The 24,493-nt window shown below is 38.6% G+C and overlaps 1 protein-coding gene across 5 annotated transcripts in view; it reads right to left on the reverse strand.

Moving 5' to 3' along the window:
* Positions 1–205: 205 nt before the first annotated feature.
* BRD10 (bromodomain containing 10) overlaps positions 206–24,493 on the reverse strand; it is a 55,368-nt gene continuing 31,080 nt past the window's right edge. For 2 of the 5 annotated variants that reach the window (XM_075021699.1, XM_075021698.1), the window contains 5 exons: positions 22,954–23,033; positions 17,248–17,380; positions 11,862–11,977; positions 7,979–8,166; positions 206–5,797 (listed from right to left, as the gene is read on the reverse strand). In XM_075021699.1, the coding sequence (XP_074877800.1) occupies positions 2,160–5,797; positions 7,979–8,166; positions 11,862–11,977; positions 17,248–17,380; positions 22,954–23,033 (4,155 nt within the window). In that variant the 3' untranslated portion in view covers positions 206–2,159. The remainder of the gene's footprint in view (positions 5,798–7,978; positions 8,167–11,861; positions 11,978–17,247; positions 17,381–22,953; positions 23,034–24,493) is intronic. The other 3 variants (XM_075021703.1, XM_075021702.1, XM_075021700.1) reach the window with 2 other exon arrangements.

Here is a 24,493-nt window from a genome sequence, read left to right on the forward strand (position 1 = left end):
TCTGGCAGGCAGACACCACTTACTACGAGGTGTCTTCAAAGCTGATTATGTAACATCTTTAATGAGAAATTGGAAAAGTGTACCAGGTAGCTTTTTCTAAAAGACAAACAAACCTTCTCTCACACCAAAACTGACAGCTTCCATCTTTCTCAGCCCTGAGATAAGATGGAGACTGCTGATCCAGAAAGAGGCAATTTGCCAGTTCAAATTTCTTAGTGAGTGCAAAAAGGGAAGGTACCTATGGAAGCCACAAGCTTTTCTTCCTTCCACTTTCCCAGAATTCTAGTTAACTAGTGACCAGATTACTTTTTAGAACGGTATGAAGGGCAGCCAACACAGAGGAAATAAACTGTGGCCTTATTCTTCAAGCCCAAATCCAAACTGCCAAACTATGTACAGCAAACAGGGAAGGGAAGGAGAAAATTTGACAGGATGAGGACCGAAAGCTTAAGCTTCATCTTGATGAACACTTGTCTAAGAACGCTGCTAAATACAGATATGTAAGCTTTTATTCCCCTTTGAAGTCATAGCTATTAAAAAGGCAACTAACATTCATGAGTTCTGAAATCTTCCCTTTCAGTTTTGTAAAAAAAAACAACAAAAAAATCCCCCGCATACAAAGATGTTCAGCCTAAGATTTTATCTTCCAGGCAACTAACAGAGACTATGAATTCAGATTTTAAAATAGCACTTCTAAAATCATCACCTTCCATAAAGTAAGAGCTGCTAGATGGGCACCCTTTCTTTATATGCCAGGTCTCAAAAGATACCAAAAAACACCTCTATTTCCATAAACACTGCAGGAGGCATCTGTGAACTCTGCTGATCTGCAGAAAATAACCCAAGGGTTTTATCAGACCAAAAGCTGAACATAAGCCAACAAATAGTGAATACACTGCATAATAAGGAAAGGTCTATGTAATATGTGAATTATTCCCACTCAAAGCACTAATAAGGTCTCCTTTAACACTGTGTGATGTTTTAGCACTATTCTTCCAGACAAACCAATTAAAAGCTAAAAAAAATAAAATAAAATAAAAATAGAGATCCAGAAAGTGTGACTGGTGAAAAAAATGGGTAGCTTGTTATGGCTAGACAGAAGATGAGAGTGACCTTGTTACAGTTAGCAGATATGTGGAAATGCACACAAGACTGTAAAAAAAGAGAATAATGAAGTAATCAACAGATCTCTGTGCTTTATGACAAAACGTAGTAGTCCTGAACAGCAACCAGTGTGACTTAGACTGGTGTCTGGCAAACCATTTCTAGCCTTATCACAACACTGGAGATTTTGGGCAATATAATCAAACATCTATTAAGAATGGATGATGTATAGGTTATCCCACCCTGTATCAGGAGGATCAATGAGATGGCCTTCCTTCCAACTCTCATCAAATCATGTGAAATGTAAACCACAAAGAAAAGCAGCAGAGATTAAGTAATTTCATTCTACTATATTCCAAAAGCTGAGATGCATCTGCATTAAGTGGGAACATCTATATATATGTATTCAGCCATGGTGTAACAGATATACACACTTTTAAACTATTGCCAACACAAAGCAGTACAGCAACTTGATTTATTATACGCAGATTCTTCTGCATTGTTGCTAAACAGTACACTGGTCCAAAGTTACTAAAATACTTAAAAAACTATACATTATGTAAACAAAACATAAATAAGACAGCATAGTTCTTTGTACATATAGTTTAGTACAGATTGTTAGGAATTAATGAATATGTACAATTCTATACCATAGATTGCATTTTTACAATGCATAAATTTTTTTTTTACAGAAACAAATAAAAAATAAATTTGACAAATAAAAAGGAGATATATACTGTCATAAACACACTGGCAAACAGTCCATACTGTAAGATGGAACATGTGCAAAAGGCTAGACTTCTCCAAACTAAAATGTTTAATGAACTCATTGGTCATTTCTGACCTTTTTACTAAAGAGCTCTCTGAAAACTCCTGACAAAGTAAATAAATTTTTCTTTTTCCTAAGCCCCACAGGTAAACAGGAAAGAACTGTAATCTTAAGTAATTTTGAGTAAATAAACTGTTTCAAACAATGTAAGAAATTATTCAATAGTTACAACTTCCAAAGTCAGAAAAATGCCCCAAAATTTCAAAGTGGCTCATTTGCAGTAAATTCAGGATGCAGCTTTGTCAAGTTTATCAAGGCAAGATGACTGAGATGCGGGGAAGACAGTGGTAGGATTTCTGCTTGTGGACACAACAGGAGGCAGTGATGAAGACAGGGAAGAAACTTTGGATGCTGGAGTATTTATAGCATTCAAAATGGCTCCCTCTGGACTGACCAACAGTTTTTTGATAGAAGTGTCTAAGCGAAACACTGAAGTGTTGCTCGGTATATGAGAGTTCAGAGGATGAACGGCAGAAACCACAGAAGATGTAGCTACAACATTAACAGGAGATTTTACCACTGAAGACAAAGACAGTGGCACTGCAGACAGTGGAGTACATGTGCTAGCTGGAGTACTAAATATCTGGGGTGTTGCATGTACAATGGGTAAAGCATCTGCAGACCCAAAAGAGTTCACAATTTTTGTAGAGCTTTTCAAAGGATGTTTTGATATTTGCCAACTTAATGAATTACTTGGTGCTAGCATGATTTTTGAGGTTATTGGATTAACAATTTGTACACCTTGAGCCTCTTGACCTTGGTTAATAGTTAAAGGAGGAGTCCGTTTTGTATTACAAGAGAGAAGAAGAACATGGCTGCCAGCTCCAAGGCCTTGTGGCGGAACAACAAAACAAGTACCATTAATCATTATCTGAGTTCCAGGTGCCAAAGGCATACAGGTATTAATGACTAGTTTCTGTTGAATGCAAGGTTCATTCAGCTCACCTCCTGCCTTGCTTGTTACAGTTGGTGAAGCTGCAGACATCTGAACGGTAGAAGCATAAGTACAAGCATGACTTTGTTTCTCTGTACTGGGAGGCACCTGCTGGCATTGTAGGGAAGAAAAACTGGGAAAACTAATGACTTTTCCTGTATTTGGTGATGGAGGGGACAACACGCTCTGAGGCTTCTGAACAACTGCATTACTTAGCATAGCAGCCGAAACTCCTGATGACTGAAACTGAAGCAGTGTGGGCAGCTGACTTTTTGGTACCGGAGAAGGAGCTGGAACTGCTGCCAACTGAGGAACTGTATGTAACCCTTTGTGGGGGCTGGCTACACATCCAGGCAAGCTAATGACTGGAAATTGCAAAGCAGATGCTAAGTTTTGAGGACATACTGTTGGTTGTGTTGCTGAAATCAGCACAGATGAAGCAAGATGTCCTGTTTTCACAGTTGATATACCCACAGTATTTCCAATATTTGATGTACACAGTCGATTACCCAGAACTGGCCTTATTCTTGAGGGATCATTTCCACCAATCAAGATAGTGGGCTGTATCCCAGAAGAAGTCCCACTTGATGTTACTGAAACAGATTCTACACATGCATTTGCTGTTGTTACTGTAAAGGCATTTTCAACTTTTGTTGTAACACATACAGATTCATTAACTGACACTGTGGTTTGACTCACAAAACTTGGAACAGGAACCAAAGTACCAGTACTTGTCAAAGACAGTGCCAAGCCCATGCTCTTTTTGTCTTCTCCCTTAGAAATGGCAGAGTGCAATATATTAACTGGTGGAGCCTGCTGCGCTTTGCCTTTAGTATTTACAATGGTTTGACCTATATTTAGTCCAATTTTCACATCTTTTACTTGAGCAATAGTTGGTGATGAATTTATTCTTATTGGTGCTCCCACTGTAGATGGGATCAGAACCAACTGTGGTTGCTCTGTGGCACTAATAAAGGTTTTGCTTAGGGAAGAAGGCAGGTTATGCTTCAATGACTCTGGAACTAGATTGGTGGTTGATGGGCCATTGGCAATTTGTGTGTTAATAAAAACCAACTTCTGAGCATTAATACCAGTGGATGCCAGAGAGGGTATAATACTGACTCCTGATGCCCCACAGGGTGATAAAATAGGTGGATTTGTGACTAATGTAAGTTTCTGAACTAGAGTACCGCTGATTAAATCTCCATTTGTTGCTGAATTAGACTCAGATTGTATAACACGATTTGTTGCAGTTTTAGTATCACCTTGTTGCTGTACAGAAGAATTTGGAGTTATGATAGTGTTATTTTGTCCAATGCTAGTCACACTAACAGAACTATTTGGAGTTGCTGACATCAAACTGTTAGCTAATGAAATGGAGGATAAAGGAGGAGAGGACACATAGCAGTTCTTCATTACTCGACCCAAAGTGCCCCCAACAACAGGCTGCTGTAATGTCAATTTGATATTCTTGTCCATTGCCTGAGTAAAATCAGCTGGGAAAGCTGGAATGTTAACAGAAGAAGCTGTTGAGGGGGCAAATGCAGAAAGAGATGATTGTCCAATATGTGGGAGACCAGACATGGCTGTTTCTACAGATGGAAGAGTAGAGCATGATAAGGGTGTGGTTTTTGGCACAAAAAAGGCCTGATGTTGAGGTGCGTAAGTGAAAACTGAACTAGAAGATAAACTACTAGGTGAAATTTGGTCTGGATTTGTTCGCACTTTAACAATTCCTGTGTTCCCACCTCGCGTCGTGACCAGAATAGATTGTGATTCTCTTATACACACTGTCTTCAGTTCTTGCCTAGTTTCAAAGGAGTCAGCTGTCTGCTGGGATGCAAGACTGTGACAGGCAGAAACAGTGTTTGTAGACCCGCTTAATACTGTTGCTGATATCAAAGACTGGCTAGCTGTGGAAAGAGTAGGTGAAGTCAAAGACACAGGGAATGTGGCAGTTGAAACTGTAGTCTTGATTTGCTCAGTTTCAGTCTGGCTCACCTTAATTGTTGATGATGGTAGGTTACGGGCTGAAGCTACAGCTGGCAATGATTGTGTAGTGTTCATGGGACCAGTCACTTGTGATGGGTGGGTAATATTGTTAAAAATTGTACTAGGTGACTGAGTGGTAGCATTTGCAGGGCCTGTTACCACAAGAGGTGTTAAAGAAACACTGACATTTGATATTTCTGGTAAAGTTGTACAGTGCAGCTCAGATGATTTTTGTTGCAGTGACTGAATGTCCTTGGCCACAATTTTTCCTTCCTTCTGCTGAATAAGAAAATTCTTAGGTAAAATAAGAACTTGTTGCATGACTTTTTCTCCAGTTTTAGGGTCAATCACAGGTTGCATTTGAATTTTCACAGAGCTGTTGTGAAGATCTACTGGTACACAGTAGCCATTTGGCATTTTGTATACCATTTGTAAAGGAGTCTTCGAACTGGTCTGGCAGGGCAACACTGGTTTTACCAGTGATGATTCCAAAGGTGATAAAACTGGCTTTTCAGGAGTAGATACATTTATGCCAGGGGGAGGTGACAGTTGATTTGTTAAGGTCACTTTGTTCCCGGTATTCTTGGCGAGCAAGGCCTGGATGGGTTTGGTCCCTTTCAGAAATTTCGATACTGATGTTACAGGATCTGTCAAGGAAAACAATTCTAGAGTTGACCCTTCAAATTGTTTCAGCTCAGTCAAACAACTCTCTGGCTGCAGGATACTTTCTGAACTCTGGACCACAGCCTCATTAGCGCTCAGTTTAGCTTTCTTCCTTGGTGAAAGCTCATTAGTGCTTTGATCCAGACAACTATTTTGCTTGGACTGTCGTTTAACACATTTGGGCAGTGTCTTCTGTATTTCTTTAGAAGTTGATTCTTTTTTCAGAATTCTGTTTTTTCCTGCAGGTAAATTCATCTCTAATAGCTTCATTTCACCTGCAAGGATATTAAAACAGAAACTGTGTTTTAGACATTTGCAACTAATACCTCTATGTAACAATTTTACAGCATCTAGCTAAAGGCAAAATGCTAGTTTGCAAGTATAAGGATATGTGGAAGGAGAATATCTGCTTCTTTAAAGGCATCTGGTCAAGAACCTTTTTCAATGCAAAAAAGGGGGTAATAAGGAAAGGAGGAAGTCATAAAAAAGAACATACAGGGACACAAACCCAACCAGCATGGGAGACAGTGAGGAAAACCAAACCAGGTCATTCACATTAATTGATGAAGGCATGTGAGAATGTGAAAATGTTTATTCCAGCAAGGTTACCTCGAGGGAAAAAGGGAGAAGCCAGGAAAAAAAATATACATGGATTGAACAAAATAAGAAACAACCATTGTCATTGTCAAGAAACAATCATTGTCACTGCACAATGACAAGAAACAACCTCACCAATCACACCAAGTGATGGGCTATCAAGAAACTGCAGGTGCCCCTTCCAGGAAGATCAACCTGGACTTTGCAACTGATATGACTGTAAACCAGGGGGTATCCTGGACACTGGGCTGGGAGGGGTGAGGGAATCGGTAAAGTTATACAAACCCATGAAGGGATGTGCAGAGGAGGGGGGAGCTGCAAGGACAGAGCAGGGGGTCACAGCCTATGTGCCTGCTGCCAGCTGCTGGGAGGCCAGTATCTGTATCTTCCCCAAATACAGTGTGCATGGGGGCAGTGTGTGTGTATTCACTGGTAAACTTCAAACTGGACTAGCTGATGAGCAGGGGGCCTGGGGTCTGGGCTGGCATATCAGGTGGACTTTTGAGTGTGGGGTGCCTGTGGGACAAGGGTGTGAGTGCCAAATGTTTCACACTGAGCATTGAGCTGGACCAGCCAGCAAGCAGGGGATGCATGAACTGGATAAGAGGGCCTAGAATGCAGGCAGGGGTGCTGGGTGGACAGGAGGGCCGTCCACTGAAGTTTTGGCAGTGCAGGGCTGCAGGGGGGCCTTTGTGAGGACAGGACAGGAGCTGCCCTGTGCCAGACACAGCTGGCTCCAAAACAGATCCACTGCAGGACACAGCTGAGCCTGTCAGCCAAGCTGGTGATGCTGCGCAGAAGAGTGTGACAGAGAGGAGCGAGGAAAAAAATGTAGAAGCAACCCTGTGGACACCAAGGTCAGTGAAGGAGGGGAAAGAGGTGTTTCAGGCACTGGAATGGATTCCCTTGCAACCTGTGAAGACCATGGTGATACAGGTTGACCCCTTCCCATGGAGGACTAAGCTGGAGCAGCTATCTATACTGCAGCCTGTTGAGGACCCCATTCCACAGCAGGTGAATACACCCTGAAGGAAGCTGCAGCCCATGGAGAGCCCACACTGGAGCAGACTACTGACAGGAACTGTGGCTTGTGGGGGACCCACACTGGAGCAGTCTTATCCTGAAGGACTCTAGCCTGTGGAGAGGACCCACGCTGGAGCAGTTTGTGAAGGACTGTATCCCATGGGAGGGACCCCACATTGCAGCAGGTCAAAAGCATGAGGAAGAAGCAGCAGAAATGAAGTGTTATGAACTGACATCAACCCCCAATCTGCATCCACCCTGTGCCACTCGACAAGGAAGGAGGTAGAATTGGGAATGAAGTTGAGCCTGGGAAGAAAGTGGAGATGGGGTGAAGGGGAAGGTGTTTTAGTTTTTGTCTTTGTTTCTCAGCATCCTACTCTATTTTTAATTGGCAATAAATCAAATTAATTTTCCCCAAATGAGTCTGTTTTGCCCGTGACAATAACTGGTGAGTGATCTCCTTGTTTGTATCTTCACCTATGAGCTTTCCCATCTTATTTTCTCTCCCTGTCCTGTTAAGGAAGGGGAGTGACAGAGTGGCTGGTTAGGCATCTGGCAGCCAGCCAACGTCAACCCACCATGAGCATAAATTCCAAGCAGGCCTACTATGTTATCACAGGAATAGTTAATCACAAAAGTGGCAAAAACTAGCATTAATCAGAATTTTCATCTTGGTCATGTCTGCCCTCTTCTAGTCTACATCCATCAGATGTGCATCACAAGCTATTTGAATATTATCACAGTAGTACTTACAGTAAAAAGTAGGACACAAGCTCACATGGAAATATTAAGCTCCTGAATCAAGTTCAAACTATCAGATTCCAGTAAATGCTTACCATTGTCTGGGTGATCTTTTTGGGGAACTTCCGCATGTTCTACAGGCTCTGAAGATTTACTGCATACTACTGCAAAAGAATCTTTGCCAGAATCAACTTCACTTTCATCATTACTCCACAATTCTCTGGTAAATTTATCATGGTCTGGATGTCTTTTAAAGTCATCATAGTCCTTCTTCAATCTAGACCTTGAAAATAACAAAACTAACTTTACTAAAGAACCACACTGTTTTTAACATTTTTATTTGTATTGCTGCCACACAAAAAGTTGGTATAGAATTAATTGCCTGTGCCCTTCAAAAAATTTCATGGTACCTCTGTCTGCAAATCTCTAAAACCCAGAAAATGTGAGGGAAGGGACATCCCTGTCACTTCACCAAAACTGAAATCTATGTCATTAAGTCCCCCAACAACAGACAAAAAGATTGAGTCAAATATGACCATCACTGTTTTACTACATCCATCTTCTGCTTCTTCCTTCATCTTGCATTGTGACAGATGTGCCTGTATGGACTTGAGTATTAACTGTAACAAGTCTACTCTTCCCTCTGAAGGCAACCCCAACTACAGAATTAAGTAAATACTGTTTTTTTAAATGCATCAAGTTTTTGGCCCACCTATGGGACCATAATGTAACTTTCTCCTCTACAAAAACCTTATTATCTCTGGGCCATTAGAGCAGCTACCACTGTCCTTTCCATAAGCTCATGCTCCACTAAAGAATGCACATGTGATGGACATACATAGCTGCTTTACTCATTTGAACACCATTCAGAAACACATCCACCTACCTTGATACTCCTAAACTGCTACATATTTCTATTGTCCCTTCTTCTAAGCCATTGTTTAGATGAGATCTAGGGGGTATTTTAGTGCATAAATACAGTGAACTGCAGGATTCAGCTGATGGTAACCAACACAATATCCAGGAAGATTATTTAGCAAACAATTAAACAGATTACAGCAATTAGCACCTTATGTGGAATAGAATCTAGACTCTAGTCTGGATCTAACCCTTAGGACAGTAAGAATAATATCTTAAATTTCCCCATTCTTATGCATCAAAATAACAGTTTTTGCATTGAGTGCAGCAATGGCCAGCTGCTCCCTAAAGGATGGAAAGGGAGGAGCCAAACATGATGTCACAGATAGCAGGGCATAAGCCTCACCAGACAGGATGCCATCCCACCACCCCTGAATGAGGGAGCAGGGCAGGCCTAAGAGTGGTAACTGGGTTCAACTGAGAGCCCAGATCAACAGGCAAGTTCCTACTGCTGAGGCAGGTATGAGGTTAAGCTGGGAAGTCAATTCACAGGTTCACATCAAGATCAGGTCCAGTGATAGCTGCCAGGGTACGGACCCAGTCAAGTGATTTCTGGGTGGGTCCATAGTGATGATGCAGGTCCAAGGTCAGTCTGAGGGTCAGTCCAGATCAGCACGACCCACGGCCAGGCAGGGTAACTGCTGTAGTTGTGTTGGAAACTGGCATTCCTAGGCAGAGATTGAAGGCTGCAGAATGACCTGAAATAGGGATCCTGGGCCCATGGGCAGGTGATGTGGATGGAGGCCCAGGTGACGCTGGTCAGGGTCAGTAATATCTAATAGTTTACTCACAGCTTCGACACTGAGAGAAGACAACCTTGAAGTCTGCATCAAGATGTAGTCTGGATGAAACTTCAACTCCGTCATTAGAATTTTGAGCTTGAAGTCGAGGTGTGGAAGAACTATGGAAGGACGCTGTGGAACCATAGGAGGACACTAGAGAACCACTACTGTACTAAAACTTCTGGATGGGAATTTCCTTTTTTCTTTTGAGGATCTTCTGCCAGGGGGGCCGTGAACAAATGTGATCAGTGGGAACAAGTAACCTTTCCTTTTAAACCTTGCTGCTATTCAAATACCATTCAAAATTATACTGTTATAATGCTGAAAAGACCAGAGGACCTTTCAGAAGGAAAAAAAAAAAAAAAAAGATTTTGATCATAAAGAGTGCTCCTCCTAATTAAATACAACAAAAAAGGAAGGAAGGAAAACTCCACACTTATTGCATACTGAGGTCTTGCACAGAAGGAAGGAGCTCTGCCCAGCCCTTGACAACCTATAAGGCCAACACTGTCATTCAATTAGTACATGTTAGTAGCTGGCTGAGACACCCTACAGACAATGCAACTGCAGCTAGACTTGTGGTGGTGCTGCTGTTTACACCAGCATAAGCAATCTTTACTCAGTTGCTTTTTCAGTTTTACATGACACCATTCTTCACCACTGTAATGGGTGCTACACAGCTGCCTAGCAGCTCCATAATGAACCAGATCAAGACATTGATCTAGCCTCCTCTCACCCATCTCTCTTTTCTCCCCGTGATTTGTAAAGATTGTTTTTCAGCTGGAGATGTTACCTGATATACTATGTGTCTGTCCAAACAGTTATGTCACGGAAATACCTAGGCTAGCATTGCTGAATAAACTAGGGTTACAGCCTAAAACATACATCCTGAGAAATATAAATTAATGTCAGAAATTATCCTCCACTTTAAGTGCATGCTACTCTAGCTACCAGCACACATACATGCAAGACCCCTGTCACCCAGTTTCAGACTAAAATTTACTCGTATTAGGCACACCTCATGTTTAGTACTTCTACATACTCTATACGACAGTTCTACTTCTGTATTCTAGAACCACACTTAACAAACAAGAACAAATACTGGGCACCAAACCATTTCACAGCAGAATTTACACAAAGGATAAAACTGAAATCCTTTCTAATAGTATTACTATCTGCCGCATTTCCAGAAGGAGTCTGAATTGCTAAAGACAGGAAGAAAGGAACAGCTAAGGAAAATGAACAGAAACTTGAATAGAAGGGAATACAAAAAAAGCAAAACTTGTACTTTGGTCCATTATTTAAAGCAAAATGCTCAACACCATCTTATATTTCCAATAAGGACTTTAATTCATGCAAGATATCTGTAAAATGAGGTACTAAGGAACCAACTCTTAGTAATTCCATTTGTTCACTGTCTTTGGTGCTATGTTGTTGGTTTTTTTTTAACATAATACCTTTTACATTTTTCAGAATTAGTTCTGTACCACATAACTATGTAAGCTGCTTCCTTCATACTCAACTTTTAAGCAGCTCCCTAACTTTACCTACCATTTGACACAGAGTTCAAGCGTCTAATCATTACTTGATTTTTAAATGTCTATGTGGCAAAACTAGGGTATGATTATAGCAACAGCTGTATGTCTAACAGACAACAACGGCACCAAGCTTCAAGACACAATGACAATACCAAGTCAACATCCAGTCTCTCCAGGATTTATAATCTGCGTAGTGTCTTCACTGCTACTAATATTTGCCCTTACAAGATCTAAATCAGTCACTGTTTCACTGATATTTCTCTGACACACCTCATTCCAGACGCATTTCAAATGTACAAAGACCTTAAAACAATGTTTTAAGAATTGCTTTGTGCAGAATTCATTACCAACCAATTTAGGTAGCTTTAGACAGTAAGTAGTCTGACGAAGTATTCTAAGCAGCCCTGGTCTAGCTTTCTAGACACAGGTTTTCAGCACCTCTTAACCAAATAAACAGCAATACAAATCCTAGCTGGATTGTGGTACAACTATTTATAGGCAGGCTTAAGAATTCTAGAGCATTTTAGAGGAAAAAAAATACTAGGGGGTTAAACTCTATTTAGAGACAGTAAGTCTGGAACATAAAATAATTCTTTCAACTAAAGCACTGCCAGTGCCTCACTCCTCAAAGTATTTTCATTTAATTTATTTGAGAAGCCAACATATTGATTAGTTTTAAAAAGTGAATTTTGTTGTTTTCCATCCCATGCACTACTGTTAAAAAAAGAGTAGCTAATTACCTGTTTCTTTGAAATGCTTTCATTAGCTTTGGTTCCCATGGTAACAGTTCATTAAGCAGTCGTATCAACGTACCATGCAATTCCTTTACTGCTTGCCTCCGATGGTACCATCTTCCCTGCAAACATAAATACGATTTATTTATCATTGCATTAGACTTGAATCTTGTTATGTTGTATTAGTACTACAATAATCCTGGTACACTAATACAACATACGAGGAAAATAACTGGAGGAAAATATTAGTAAGTTTCACAGTTACACCTACCCTTAACCTATGTAAGACTTTAATACTTCTACTTTTTTTAATACTACAGAGACATAATGTCCGAGTTAAGAAAGCAATACTGCAAGGATGTTCACTTTCTACAGGTCAAACTTGAAACTGAAACAGAATCCTATGAACATATCATGTGTTTAAAATTATTTCAATGAGTAACTAACATAGGTAGTAATCTATTCAGGTCAGGGAAATCAACCATGTCTGTACACTTTTAATAGTTAGAGATAAAATTCCTACAGAAAATCTTACCTTAATCTCATTTAATGTAAGTGATATAATTTATATTATTATTATTTGCAAAAACAATTTACTACAATTTTTAGGGATAAAAAGCAGATTTTTTTCATTACATTTTTGAATTTTATTCAAAGTTCTAGATAAAATGTTTTTTTAAAAGAAAGTTTTGCAAATTGGTTATTTATGAAGTAACAGAATATGCAGCAGAGACCAGTTTTCCAACGTAAAAGCTTTAGGCTTTTAACTCAAATGTATAATTAAAAATAGTTTTCTTTTGCAAACTGCTATATGTAATCTTATGATCTTCCATGAAGAATTCATGTTTTAATAAAGCTGGAAAGGCTGAATGAGGATAAAACACACTGGGAAATGACAATTAGCATGTATACATATATATACTGCACAACCATGGTGGCCATAATGCTGCAGAACACATCTCTTAACACTCTAGATACCCCTTATAAGTATTTCTTCCCAAAACTTTATTCTCTAGTTTATTACATAAAAGACTGAACAATGCATACACATGTAACAGCTATGGAAACAGATGTGGTACTTCTAGTACTTCTGCCACTCTACTAATTCTGTGCATTTTACATAAATGAGGATTTTATCTTTTGACTTGTCAGAGAGGATGTAAGACAGTAAAAAGACTAGGGTTCTGCAAGAAAAAGAAGTAAGACTTGGGAACTTATTTATTTCATATACATATTTAGCTTTCAAGAGAGCTCATATCCTTCATAGCTTCCTGTGGTCCAGCACACCAAGAAATGTAGGGCAGGACAAACTGCATAAAGCTTGACATGGCTGTCTTTCAATAGTCTACAATAACGATTTTTCTATGGACTTTGGAGTAATTCCTTTCTACACATTTCAGCAGATCTCTCCAATGTACAGCAAGATCAGTCAGGCTGAATGCTTCTTTGAAGACCAGGTATCTATTTTTTATGGATAACCATTTAGATGTTACATAACAAACTGAATAGCTACTCCATCATTCTTCAATTCAAATTACAAAAGCAAAGATTTTAAGTATGAAATTATGTCACATTACCCCATAATGGTCAGTGTTGAGCACACAAGCCAGCAAACTGTATTCCAATTTCTAATGTCACCTGTGGCCAGTCATATTTGCACATGTAACACACTGCAGCATAAAACCTGCCACTAAGCACTCCAACAGAAAACAGGCTTTGTGCATACTGTAGCCTACCAAGGCATTTGGTATCACGTCCTAATGTTAGCAGTCAACAGAATTAATTGCTAACATATGAAAGGATATTATGTGCACAGATTTATCTTTCTTGTAAGATATACAAAACATTTCACAGTTTTAAAAGGATGAATTTATATGTTACACGGTATTAGTGGATTGTACCAAAACAAAACTCAAAATGGCAATAATGTACACTGCCACTACTATCAGGATATAGAAATGCTGTACATCCATTCGATATAGCAAACAATGTGTATGAAAACGTAGTATTAAAAAGATATTAAAAATTACTACAGAATAAAAACAAGAAATTATTCACGTCTGAGACATTTATCTTCAAATAAGGCTACGATCTTGGCTTCAGTAGAGAAAAACCAGTATTTATGAGCCAGATAAATATCATCTGACCACTGAGTAAACTTTGAAGTGATAACTGTATCATGCATTGAATACCCAGACATAGGTAGAAGCGTTAGTCAAGAGCAGACTTCAAGACTTTACTGCCTTCATTAACACTTCAAAGAACAACAAAAACAAGTCACTTTTCTCCTTGCTTACAAAAATGAACAAAAAAATAACCAATCCCCTGCCCTCTGAATTCTAGAGCTCATTTTTAACAAAAAAAATAGTGTCCTCTGGATATAAACTCTGGAAAACTCCATATTTGCTTCCCAAAAATTTTAATGCAAATATAATAGCAACGTAATTTTAAAAAAAGTAAATTAAATATTTCCCTGTATCCCAATTACTCATTTTTCTTACTGGGATTTAGGACTTGACAATATACCTCTTAGTGGAAACATACAAAAATTTAAGCCATGAGAATAATTTTCTTTCCTCAGAAACAGTCAGGACACAGAGTATGGGCCAAAAAAGACTGGGGGGGGAGATCCTTATCTTTTAAATTATTGTTGTTCAGTTGATTTTCTGTGCAAATACATAAGATTTCTGCAAAGCCCAGATGTTACACAAATGATCTGCTATTATTCCTTAAATATTAAAATAGTAAAAAGGAAGGGATTAAAAAATGTCTATAACCTTAAGACACTCACTACAAAATCTAGCATTAACTTTCCTATGCAATTCCATTCTCTACCACAGTCTGGAGTTTTTTCTGGGCAGGGGAAGGCAAATCAATAATTGGTAAAGCTCTTAACTGCCTACCTCAGCATTACATAGCTGCCTACTAATTTCTACAGATAACAAACTTGCCTTTACAAATGTCTGCATTGCAAACTCTTCTCAGTGATACCAAATGATGTAAGGCAGCAGAAATCTACAAACTGAAGCTTACGAGGTTTGGGCTGGACCTTAGAAGATATATTTTCATCAGAAACATACGGCATTAGAACAGGTTGTGCAGAGAAGCTGTTCAATCCCTGTTTTCTTTCAATTTTCAGAACTTGGCTAGTCAGGTCATGGATGACTTAATGCAGCACTGACAAAAGTCCTGCTTCAAGGTGGGGAGACCTTCAAATATCCCTTTCAGTCACTGACTGCAGGGTTCCTTATGCTGAAAGATAAAAGCCTCTGAGTATGACCTGATGTGTTATGGGATTAGCAAATAAATGGAATGCAACATCTAATGGCACAGAAGGAACTGACCACAGCAGAGTAGCCATGACTGTTTCACTCAACGTAATCAAAATATAGCTGTTCGGGAAATTCCACGAGGAGTGCTTTAGCCAAACAGCAGTGTTAGTACAAAGGAATAGCAACTACAGCCCCATAGTTCAGTCCTCTTGTCAACAAGGGGTCTGCAGAAATTGAGATCTGGATGCACTGCCTTCTGGTGTTTATGAAATCTAGCAGGATCTTACTAGTAGACATGAACTAAAATTAGCCAACTACATCAACCCAAGACAGTACTTTAGTGGTAAAAACAGTCTTTCTCTATCACCGAAGAGCTTGCTCTTAATAGATGTGCGAAGAAACTGTTCCCCTTCAATTTACTTGAGCTAATTCTAAGTCTGATAAGACCCTGCATTCCTAACTGATTATTTAAATAGAAATATCCAGTAGTCAACTTGGGTGTGTACTGAGTTACGTTCTTATGTGGTCTGTAATTTACATTCCCAGGACCACTGCTTCTGTACCTTTGCCCTGACTTCTAGAATCACAGAATCATTTGGGTTGGAAAAGACCCTTACAATCATCAAATCCAGTTGTTAACCTAACACTGCTAAATTCACCACTAAACCATGTCCCTAAGCATCATGTCTACATGTCTTTTAAATACCTCCAGGGATGGTGACTCAACCACTTCCCTGGGCAGCCTGTTCCAATGTCTGACAACCCACTCGGTAAAGAAATTTTTCCCAATATCCAACCTAAACCTCCCCCGGTACAACCTGAGGCTGTTTCCTCTTGTCCTATTGCTTGTTACTTGGGAGAAGGGACCAACACTCACGTCGCTACAACCCCCTTTCAGGTAGTTGTAGAGAGCGATAAGGTCTCCCCTCAGCCTCCTCTTCTCCAAACTAAACAAACCCAGCTCCCTCAGCTGCTCCCCATAAGACTTGTGTTCCAGGCCCCTCACCAGCTTTGCTGCCCTTCTTCGGACACGTTCCAGCACCTCAATGTCTTTCCTGTAGTGAGGGGCCCAAAACTGAACACAGGACTCCAGGTGCGGCCTCACCAGTGCCCAGTACAGGGGGACGATCACCTCCCTGCTCCTGCTGGCCACACCATTTCTGATACAAGCCAGGATGCCGTTGGCCACCTTGACCACCTGGGCACACTGCTGGCTCATATTCAGCCAGCTGTCAACCAGCACATCCAGGTCTTTCTCTGCCGGGCAGCTTTCCAGCCACTCTTCCTTCCCAAGCCTGTAGTGCTGCATGGGGTTGTTGTGACCCAAGTGCAGGACCCGGCACTTGGCCTTGTTGAACCTCATACAATTGGCCTCAGCCCATCAATCCAGCCTGTCCAGATCCCTCTGTAGAGCCTTCCTACCCTTGAGCAGATCAACCCTCCCTCCCAACTTGGTGTCATCTGTGAACTTGCTGAGGGTGCACTCAATCCCTTCATCAAGACTGTTGATAAAGATATTAAATGAACTTAATTACCATCTTGTTTCAGGTAGTGACAAACAAAACACTATTTTTTTCTGGAAACACAGGATAAGGTATTAACAACAGAACAAAAGAGAAAAAAGGCCTAGATGGAGGACAAGTATAAAAGTGACTTTCAGCTGCGTTAAGCAACAAGTAAATTTAAAAAAATGTAAACACAATAAAAATACATTTCAGAAATGTGCTGAATGTTTACATATAAACACAGAGAGACATTCAACACAATTTCAGCTGAAAACTTACCTTTTAAAATAAGGTTTCTGACATCCAGAGCAGCCAGGAAATGCTGACTCCACTCTCCATGATGCCCCAACATACACTATTCTGGCATACTCATCATGGAACCCCAAAGCAGACTGGAGCCAGGATATGGATATATGGGGTAAGGACTGAACTTTATATGGGGGGTTGTTTTGTTTTTAAATAAACACACACACACAACACCACAATATTATGCAGTTTTATAAGATTTTCTTCAATCTTTACTTTATTTCCCCGGGACATAAAATAAAGATTAGAAATCTTATAAAACCATGCAATATTGTTGAAAAGGGGTGGTGGTGGAGGGAGAAAACTTACCTTACCCTTAATAGGCCTGCTCCATTCTGCAGCGGGGTTCTGTGGTATGTGTGACATCACCAGTCTAGCATTTTCTAGTGATGTCACACAGAGAGGGAGTTGGTGATCTGCAGCTGCTTTGGACATCAGATACCTAAAGAAAAGAGATCGATAACTTTTTCAATTCAGATATGGATGGATACTGAATGTTCTTATTAAGCAATTTATGGGCCAAATACTAGAATTTCAGACACTTACTTCAGTGGCTGTTTTGACTGACTAAGAATGCATGATGAGATTATTTATTCATACTACACAAACTCATCTATAATTGAAAGTGTTTTCATTCTGAAAATGCTTAGAGTTATCTGCTACAGTAAAAGTTCCTGAAAGTCAGTATCTTGTATTTTAATTTCAGCAATGTCATTCTGAATATTATAAATATGTATCAACAGCTAGCCTCTGATGTTATTTGAAGACTGGGACTGAATATAGTCAGGAAAAATGACTTGTAGTAAATTATAAAACAAATTCAGTCGTGATATCTCTTAATTTTACTTCTGGGCATTTACAGCAACTAATGAAAAGATATCATATATCAGCCCTCAAACTTTTTTTTAAGAAAGACTTCATCTTGCACTTCTATGACCTAGATACCTGATCACACCAAGCTATATCCTAAAACAGTATCCCATACTCTCTTATTAAACATTGCAAACAAAGTAAAAAAAACAAAAAGCAATAAATTTCTTGCTACTGAAAGTCTTTATCTCATGATTTGTTCATTACTATGAAATGACTTTTCATTCAGACATTTAGCCAGATGTTCTAATTTTCTTTAGGCAAAATTACTACACAGTTAACATGGCACCGATTCATCTGCCACATTTATTTTAAAGATATAAAACACAAAAGCACAGGAGAAACTTTATTATGAGCATGATCTTACTATCTTTTTGATCCTAACTCAGAACAGTGAAATTATCTGGCACTGAATGGTCACATTTTACCCTTCATTAGAAGAACTTCAAGATATTAACTAACTTATACTTCCGTAACTCATGAAGAAACTGGATGTTTGTGGTATCTTAAACTATTTACAAAAAAGCTGGGTCTGTTAAGCTATTATGGATCTTACTTGTCACCCTTTCATACAGCTGAATCTTGCATCTTCTCAATTCTGAATATACAAGTATTTCTCTATTCTTCAGCTGAACATCTTAAAATCAGCTGTTTTGTTATAACTGTGTGCCGACAGGAATGCCTTGAACAATTTTTTCAAAATAATATACTAACTGACCAAAATCCAAAGCACTGTGAAATGTTCTGAATATACAGTAGTATCTCTGTGACAAAAACATTCCAGATTAAACGTATCAGTACACATTCATATCTTTGATGCAGAATCCACCCTTTCACATTTGGAACTGTAGAAAGGTACATGACAAAAGTGGCTTAAGGAAAGCTTCTTAGCAAACATTTATTGGTGGACTTGCCACACAAGGAAAGGCACGAAAGATCATGGGAAGCTAAGAGAAAATAGGTGTGAAAAGACTAGACAATATGGACAGAAAAAGAGATACTGGAGGAGCTAAGAAATACTGAACACTGGGACAAAGATATTGAAAGTTAGTGAGATAAGCAGAAGACAGAAATACCAGAGAAGAAAAAGCAATTACTGTGCAGAAGATTTTGAAATTTGAAGCCTAAAATTGGCCTTATTCATTCATACTATGCAACTAAATAGCTGGTTGGATTTCCAAAAGCTGCACATACTCAATCTCTCCTCAGAAGTACAACAAACTGTATGGATGTAAATGTGTACATTTCAGACTCAAAATTCAGCATTTTGGGCTCATACTAGTGTTTTTAAAAGATGCAGACAAGCCAGAGAGAAGCAATAACAAACTATTTGGAAGTGACTAAAGTACAAATCAAGTTTTTTGGACACAGAATGGAAAAAGAGACTATGTTAGATACATTACAGATGAAGATACATAGTAACACAGAAACTAAGCTGAAATTAAAAGAAAATGTTTCCGCTGCAAGACTTCAAGCAGGTCTATTAAAATTTTGTTATCCTAAATATTTATTGGAATAAGGATCTCATCAGCATTTTAAACCTGTGAATGTGTGTGCAAACACAGATCTCTCAGACTATGTTATTTGTTTGCATGTACATTTATGTATATATAGTAATACAGATGAAAACAAGTATAACTGAAAACTCCTTACATGCAAAAGTCTCAAGCATGGTACATATTTCCCTGGGGAGGTGGGGAAGAGGCCAGGAGAAGAAGAGGGAGGAATGGGGGGAAGAAAGTCCACCTCCTGCTACAAAGTGAAGAAGATTTAACCCAGTAATAATTAAGTTTCCACAGGGCCCAAATGAGAAGACACAGTAAGTTTTTCCACTTTATTTTTTGTAAAGTTGAGGTCCAATTCACTAAAATATTAGTAAGAGCCCTAGTCTATTTTTGATGGTTACATGAATTTCTGCTGAGCATTCTTAGGAAGTCCCTGTACAGTCTTGTCTAAATACAGTTTCCCCACCAGACATTTTCAAGCATATAACAATATTTCCCATTTCTTTACTATACGCAGAGGAAATACTTTGCAAAATTCTATTTAGTAAATGAGCCATTTTGCATTATTTTTGCCATATATTAACATTTTTTTAAGTAAAGTGTAGCAAATCAATTAAAAAAACCAGAACACAGTCTCTTCTCTTAGTTTAGATACTTCCACTTCCTATGAACAAATTTAACAGCAGCCTGTTTGGAATTTCAAAAAAAAGCAGACACGGAAAATACGCTCCATACTGGCCCAATGTATTCCTTTGGATAGCCTCAGTATCCTATAAATGAATTTATGTCTGAGGTTCTAAATATTTCTGACATGAACCAGTGGGTTTTTAACTCTGAATTTTCAGGTGCACTCCAAAATATGTATTTCTGCAGGAGATATGGACTTAGAGCTGGAGAAAACCTGAGTTTGCTTTCAGCCCTTCTGATTCACCTGCTTAAAAGATATATACACTCCCAAAGATAGACAAAGACATTCACCTGTCTTTGGAAATACAACTGTCTAATTAGTACCTTCAGGAATAACATTAGAGGATGGCAGAACCGCTAATCTTTATAAAGAAGGTTTTTACTACTAAGTCAAGAACATCAGTGTGTTACAGATCTCTGCAAAACAATAAAATCTTCAATGTATTTTCTCCAAATCCTAATTAGTCATGAATTTGGCTGGTGTCCTTTGACTAAGTAATTCTCCTTCCCCTCACCTCTGTCCAACTTTTCTCTCCCTGTAGGAAGAGTCTGGTCTCCTTCTCAGCAAGGTACTGCATGTTAACTTTGTCAACTTAATTGTGGGAATCCTGGTTTTCAGTCTCCATTCTCACTCCCCAGACAGCTATGTGCTTACCAATCAGACTTGCAGGGAATGATTAAAATCCAGTCGTGCTAACAAAATAAAGTCTTGCATTTCAGTAAACAAGGAATCTTACAACATTTATGTTCTCTCCAGGCCAATCTATGCTTCAATGTAATCAGGACAGGGTCTAGAATTAACTTTCCTTGTCAAAACCCAGTTCATTTTACAATAAACACATTTACTACAAAGTCAGCTTGCAAAATGACATCTGCAAAAAAGCCTGAAGTTCCCTATTTGATACAAGTATCTGCAATCCTGTCAGTTTCATACTACACAACCACAAGAAGGGATTTAGGAAAAAAAGAAAATCAATTTCTGCTATGCTATGCAGCAGTTAAATACATACAACTGATCTACAGAATAGCTTAATTAACAGTTTCACACAAAACCCCAATGACTTCAGATCACAAGAATAGCTGATTATCTGGAAGGCAGTAAAGAGATTTCCATTCACTCTGCAACTCCCACTGATTTTACCCAACACAGAAGACAACAGGGAAAAATCGGATCCAAAATGTCAGAAACTGATAGTTGTTACCTTGCATACTGATCAGGACAGAAGGTGCTACTTTACCAACTCTTCTCATAAAAGAAATTTCATATATTAGACCAAAGCCTTTATGTTATCCTAAATATATTGGCAAAATGCTTCACTATCATGTATGTTTGCCAAAATTATTTTTTCATCAATACCGCTGCAAGTAGACTTTTAAGTGGAATTAGGCTACTTGGCACGTCTTGATCAATTTGCTAGTTATAGCAAATTTCTAGGAGTTCACATTCAGCTGAACTGCGTGCTTATATATAGTCTAAATTTTCAGCCAACATGAGGTAAAAATGCAATAAAATCTCATTAGAATTTTTAGCCAATATGTTCTACTTCAGATTTATAATTTGCTTGTAACTTCCCCCATCTTACCTATGTCAGTATTAGCAACAAAACAGACATAATTTTTACTAGAATCTAATTCTTGTTGCTGTAAATTCTGTGGATTTTTGTATTAATTCCATTTTTACTCTACTTTTTAGTTACACTGCTTTAAAGTGAAAGGATGTCACTTCACATGTCCTAAGGAACATACCAAAGCTAGAAGACATTCTACCTTAGACATTCCTTAGGGAGCCACCCTCCACCCTTTCACTAGACAGTGCGCAGAGCATTAGACTCAAGTCCTTCAATTCCCCTTCCTGCACCTCCTGCCTTCTGATTTCCAGTCAGGCACTCTCAGAAATAGCAGATCTGACTAACTTACTCTCTCCTCTCCCTCCTGAAATGTAGTAGGTGGTAAGGAGAGGAACCGTTTAGTACCTGAATGGATAGAGTTTTTAGAGCACCCCTGACTGGAATATCACATACAACTTCACAAAATGGCACTTTTCCTGTCAAGAGCAGTCCCACCTTCTTTTGGCCCCAGATGCTCATTCCTGTCTTTACAATGACCCCTCAAACTGTGGCAGAACACAAGCATAGGTATCTGTGCAACTGCATGATAAACTGCACTAGAAAACTGATCTGGGTTACAAAACACCTAAGCAGCAGTAAAAAAGTAGTTAGGTTTATCACAGACCAACTCTCTCACCATGCAGCTGAACAAAGAATTTTGCTACCCCCTCTCATGGGTTGGCACAGAACATGTAAGCTGCAAGAGACACAGAGAGTAGGAACTATTTATTTGGCAGCAGTTGTGGCTTATGTCAGTTGAAAGCGTATGTTAAATTGCAGCCTCGCTTCAGAACTGTGGCTAGAGTTCAACTGCGAAGCAGTCTGGGAAGCGATAATACTAAGACTGGGTTGAACTTCTGTTTACAATTAAAGAACTGAGGTCAAATTTCATTTTCCTCTCTGAACAATAATGGCAAACTGGCGCTAAGGCAAATCTCATCATTGTTACAACAAACTCACTAGTAATAAAGCGAAAGTGCAAGACTTTAAATGGAAAAGTATCACTCATAGCTAATTCAAAAGACAATACAGGTGTACAAAAGAGTACAGAACCAAACTTTAATCAACAAAACAGTGAAAATCCTTTCCAACAGGTTTATTATTTCACTGTTATAGAAGAAACTGGTAGTAATGCCTACACTTAAAATTACCCATGACTTTCCATTACATAACCCTGTTCTAATTTGCTTTTAATCTGACAAACAAAACTTGTTTGGGCTAGAAAAATCTCTCATGTCATTTGTTGGCTCAAGCTGATGTTCTGAAAAGTGTCAGATACAACCAGTTCAACTACCTACAGAAAATGCAGGAAACCTGTAAGTTTACTCATGTTAAAGAAGTCTTACAGCTCAGCTCTTTCATTACAGCCTCCAGTACTTCCAAGTTCTGGAGAAGGAATTCCTTTTACATACTCCAGAATGGTCTCCTAGGAAACAAAGGGCAGTTAGGACTAAGAGAAAGGTTATACTTTAAAGGCTTAATAGAAATTAGACAAGCCATATTTCTAATATGTTTTAGTATTTAACATTAGCTTTAAAGCTTGCCTTGAAGGTTTCTCTCAGTAGCACATGCTAACAACTACTAAAACTGGAATTACCGAGCAGGTTAGTCATGAAGAAGAAAGATTCCTATGGCTTTACCTAGGTTACTACTGCAAACAAAAATCAATAAAGTTAACATGAAGTAGTAATAACACCACCATCTTTGGGTCAAGACAAGAAAGAAGTCCATGAACAGTATCAAAATAAATACCATCATATTAAAATAAGCTTTCACATTAGGTCAAATTTCCATCATCAAATTAGAACAATGTTTTACTTAATAGACTAGGCACTTCAGATAAGCTGAAACAAACTCTATTCTGGATGCTTCTGAAACTGCCACTATCATTTGTGGCATAGCTGAAGAATGAAAATCTCCATTTCCTCCAGTTTTTAAGATATCTAACCTAATTACACATGGTGTTAGACATCAAAAATGAATAATGACTTCCCTTGCAAAACAAAACCTCATTTTAGAGAGTCAAGTTTATTGACTATTCATCTAATTTAACATCTGTTTACTTGTATTTTTTAAAAGTGAATATGAAATTTGCCTGATAATTATTTTTTAAAAATCAATACTTCACTTTAGTGTTTCCTTGTTATCACTTCTTCAGCAACTAATCCTAGCCTTTTCTCTTTACATAAAATTTCTAATAACACAAGCGTTTAGAGACCCAGAATCATGAACTGATAGATCTATACAAGCACACAGAAAGACTGGCCTTACCTCACAACTTCTCAATGCTGAATGAGTTGTATCTTAACTCCCCTGTACTTAAGTGTTTGGTTTTTTTAAGACGGTGTGATTAGAACTAAACATAGTATTCCTGCTGAAGTCATGCAACTTATTTACATAATGACATTATCAGATTTCAGTTCAAAGAGCAATTATGACATATTTAGCATTTGTCTACCCTTGAAGAAGTCTTGTTGGTACGGTTTTACTAGTAGACGAAAAGTCTCACCTATACTAAGATTACTGATATGCTGATATGTATTCTCATTTTTGGCTTTTTCTTCTATTGCTGACATAGCCTTTCTGACAACCTCTTGACAATCTCATCATGAAACCAATCTGCAATTTAGCAACTACAATTTCAAGTTAAATCTGTTTTTATTCCTTTTGGTATTTTAACAACTATTATGCTAAGTGTCTGCACTGAAATTTGTCTTTCAGAGTCCTAATTTATATTGCCTCTCACCTACCATCTCTCTTTCCCCTATTTAAATAATTTAAGAATAAATTGTTTCTGCATGAGACTAAAGACATTCACAGAAATTAGCAGCCTAATTTTTAAGGTATAGAAAAAGTGACATTTTTAACTACTACTGTTCATAGAAA

This window comes from Buteo buteo, chromosome Z, assembly GCF_964188355.1.
Source record: "Buteo buteo chromosome Z, bButBut1.hap1.1, whole genome shotgun sequence".
NCBI classification, from domain to species: domain Eukaryota; kingdom Metazoa; phylum Chordata; class Aves; order Accipitriformes; family Accipitridae; genus Buteo; species Buteo buteo.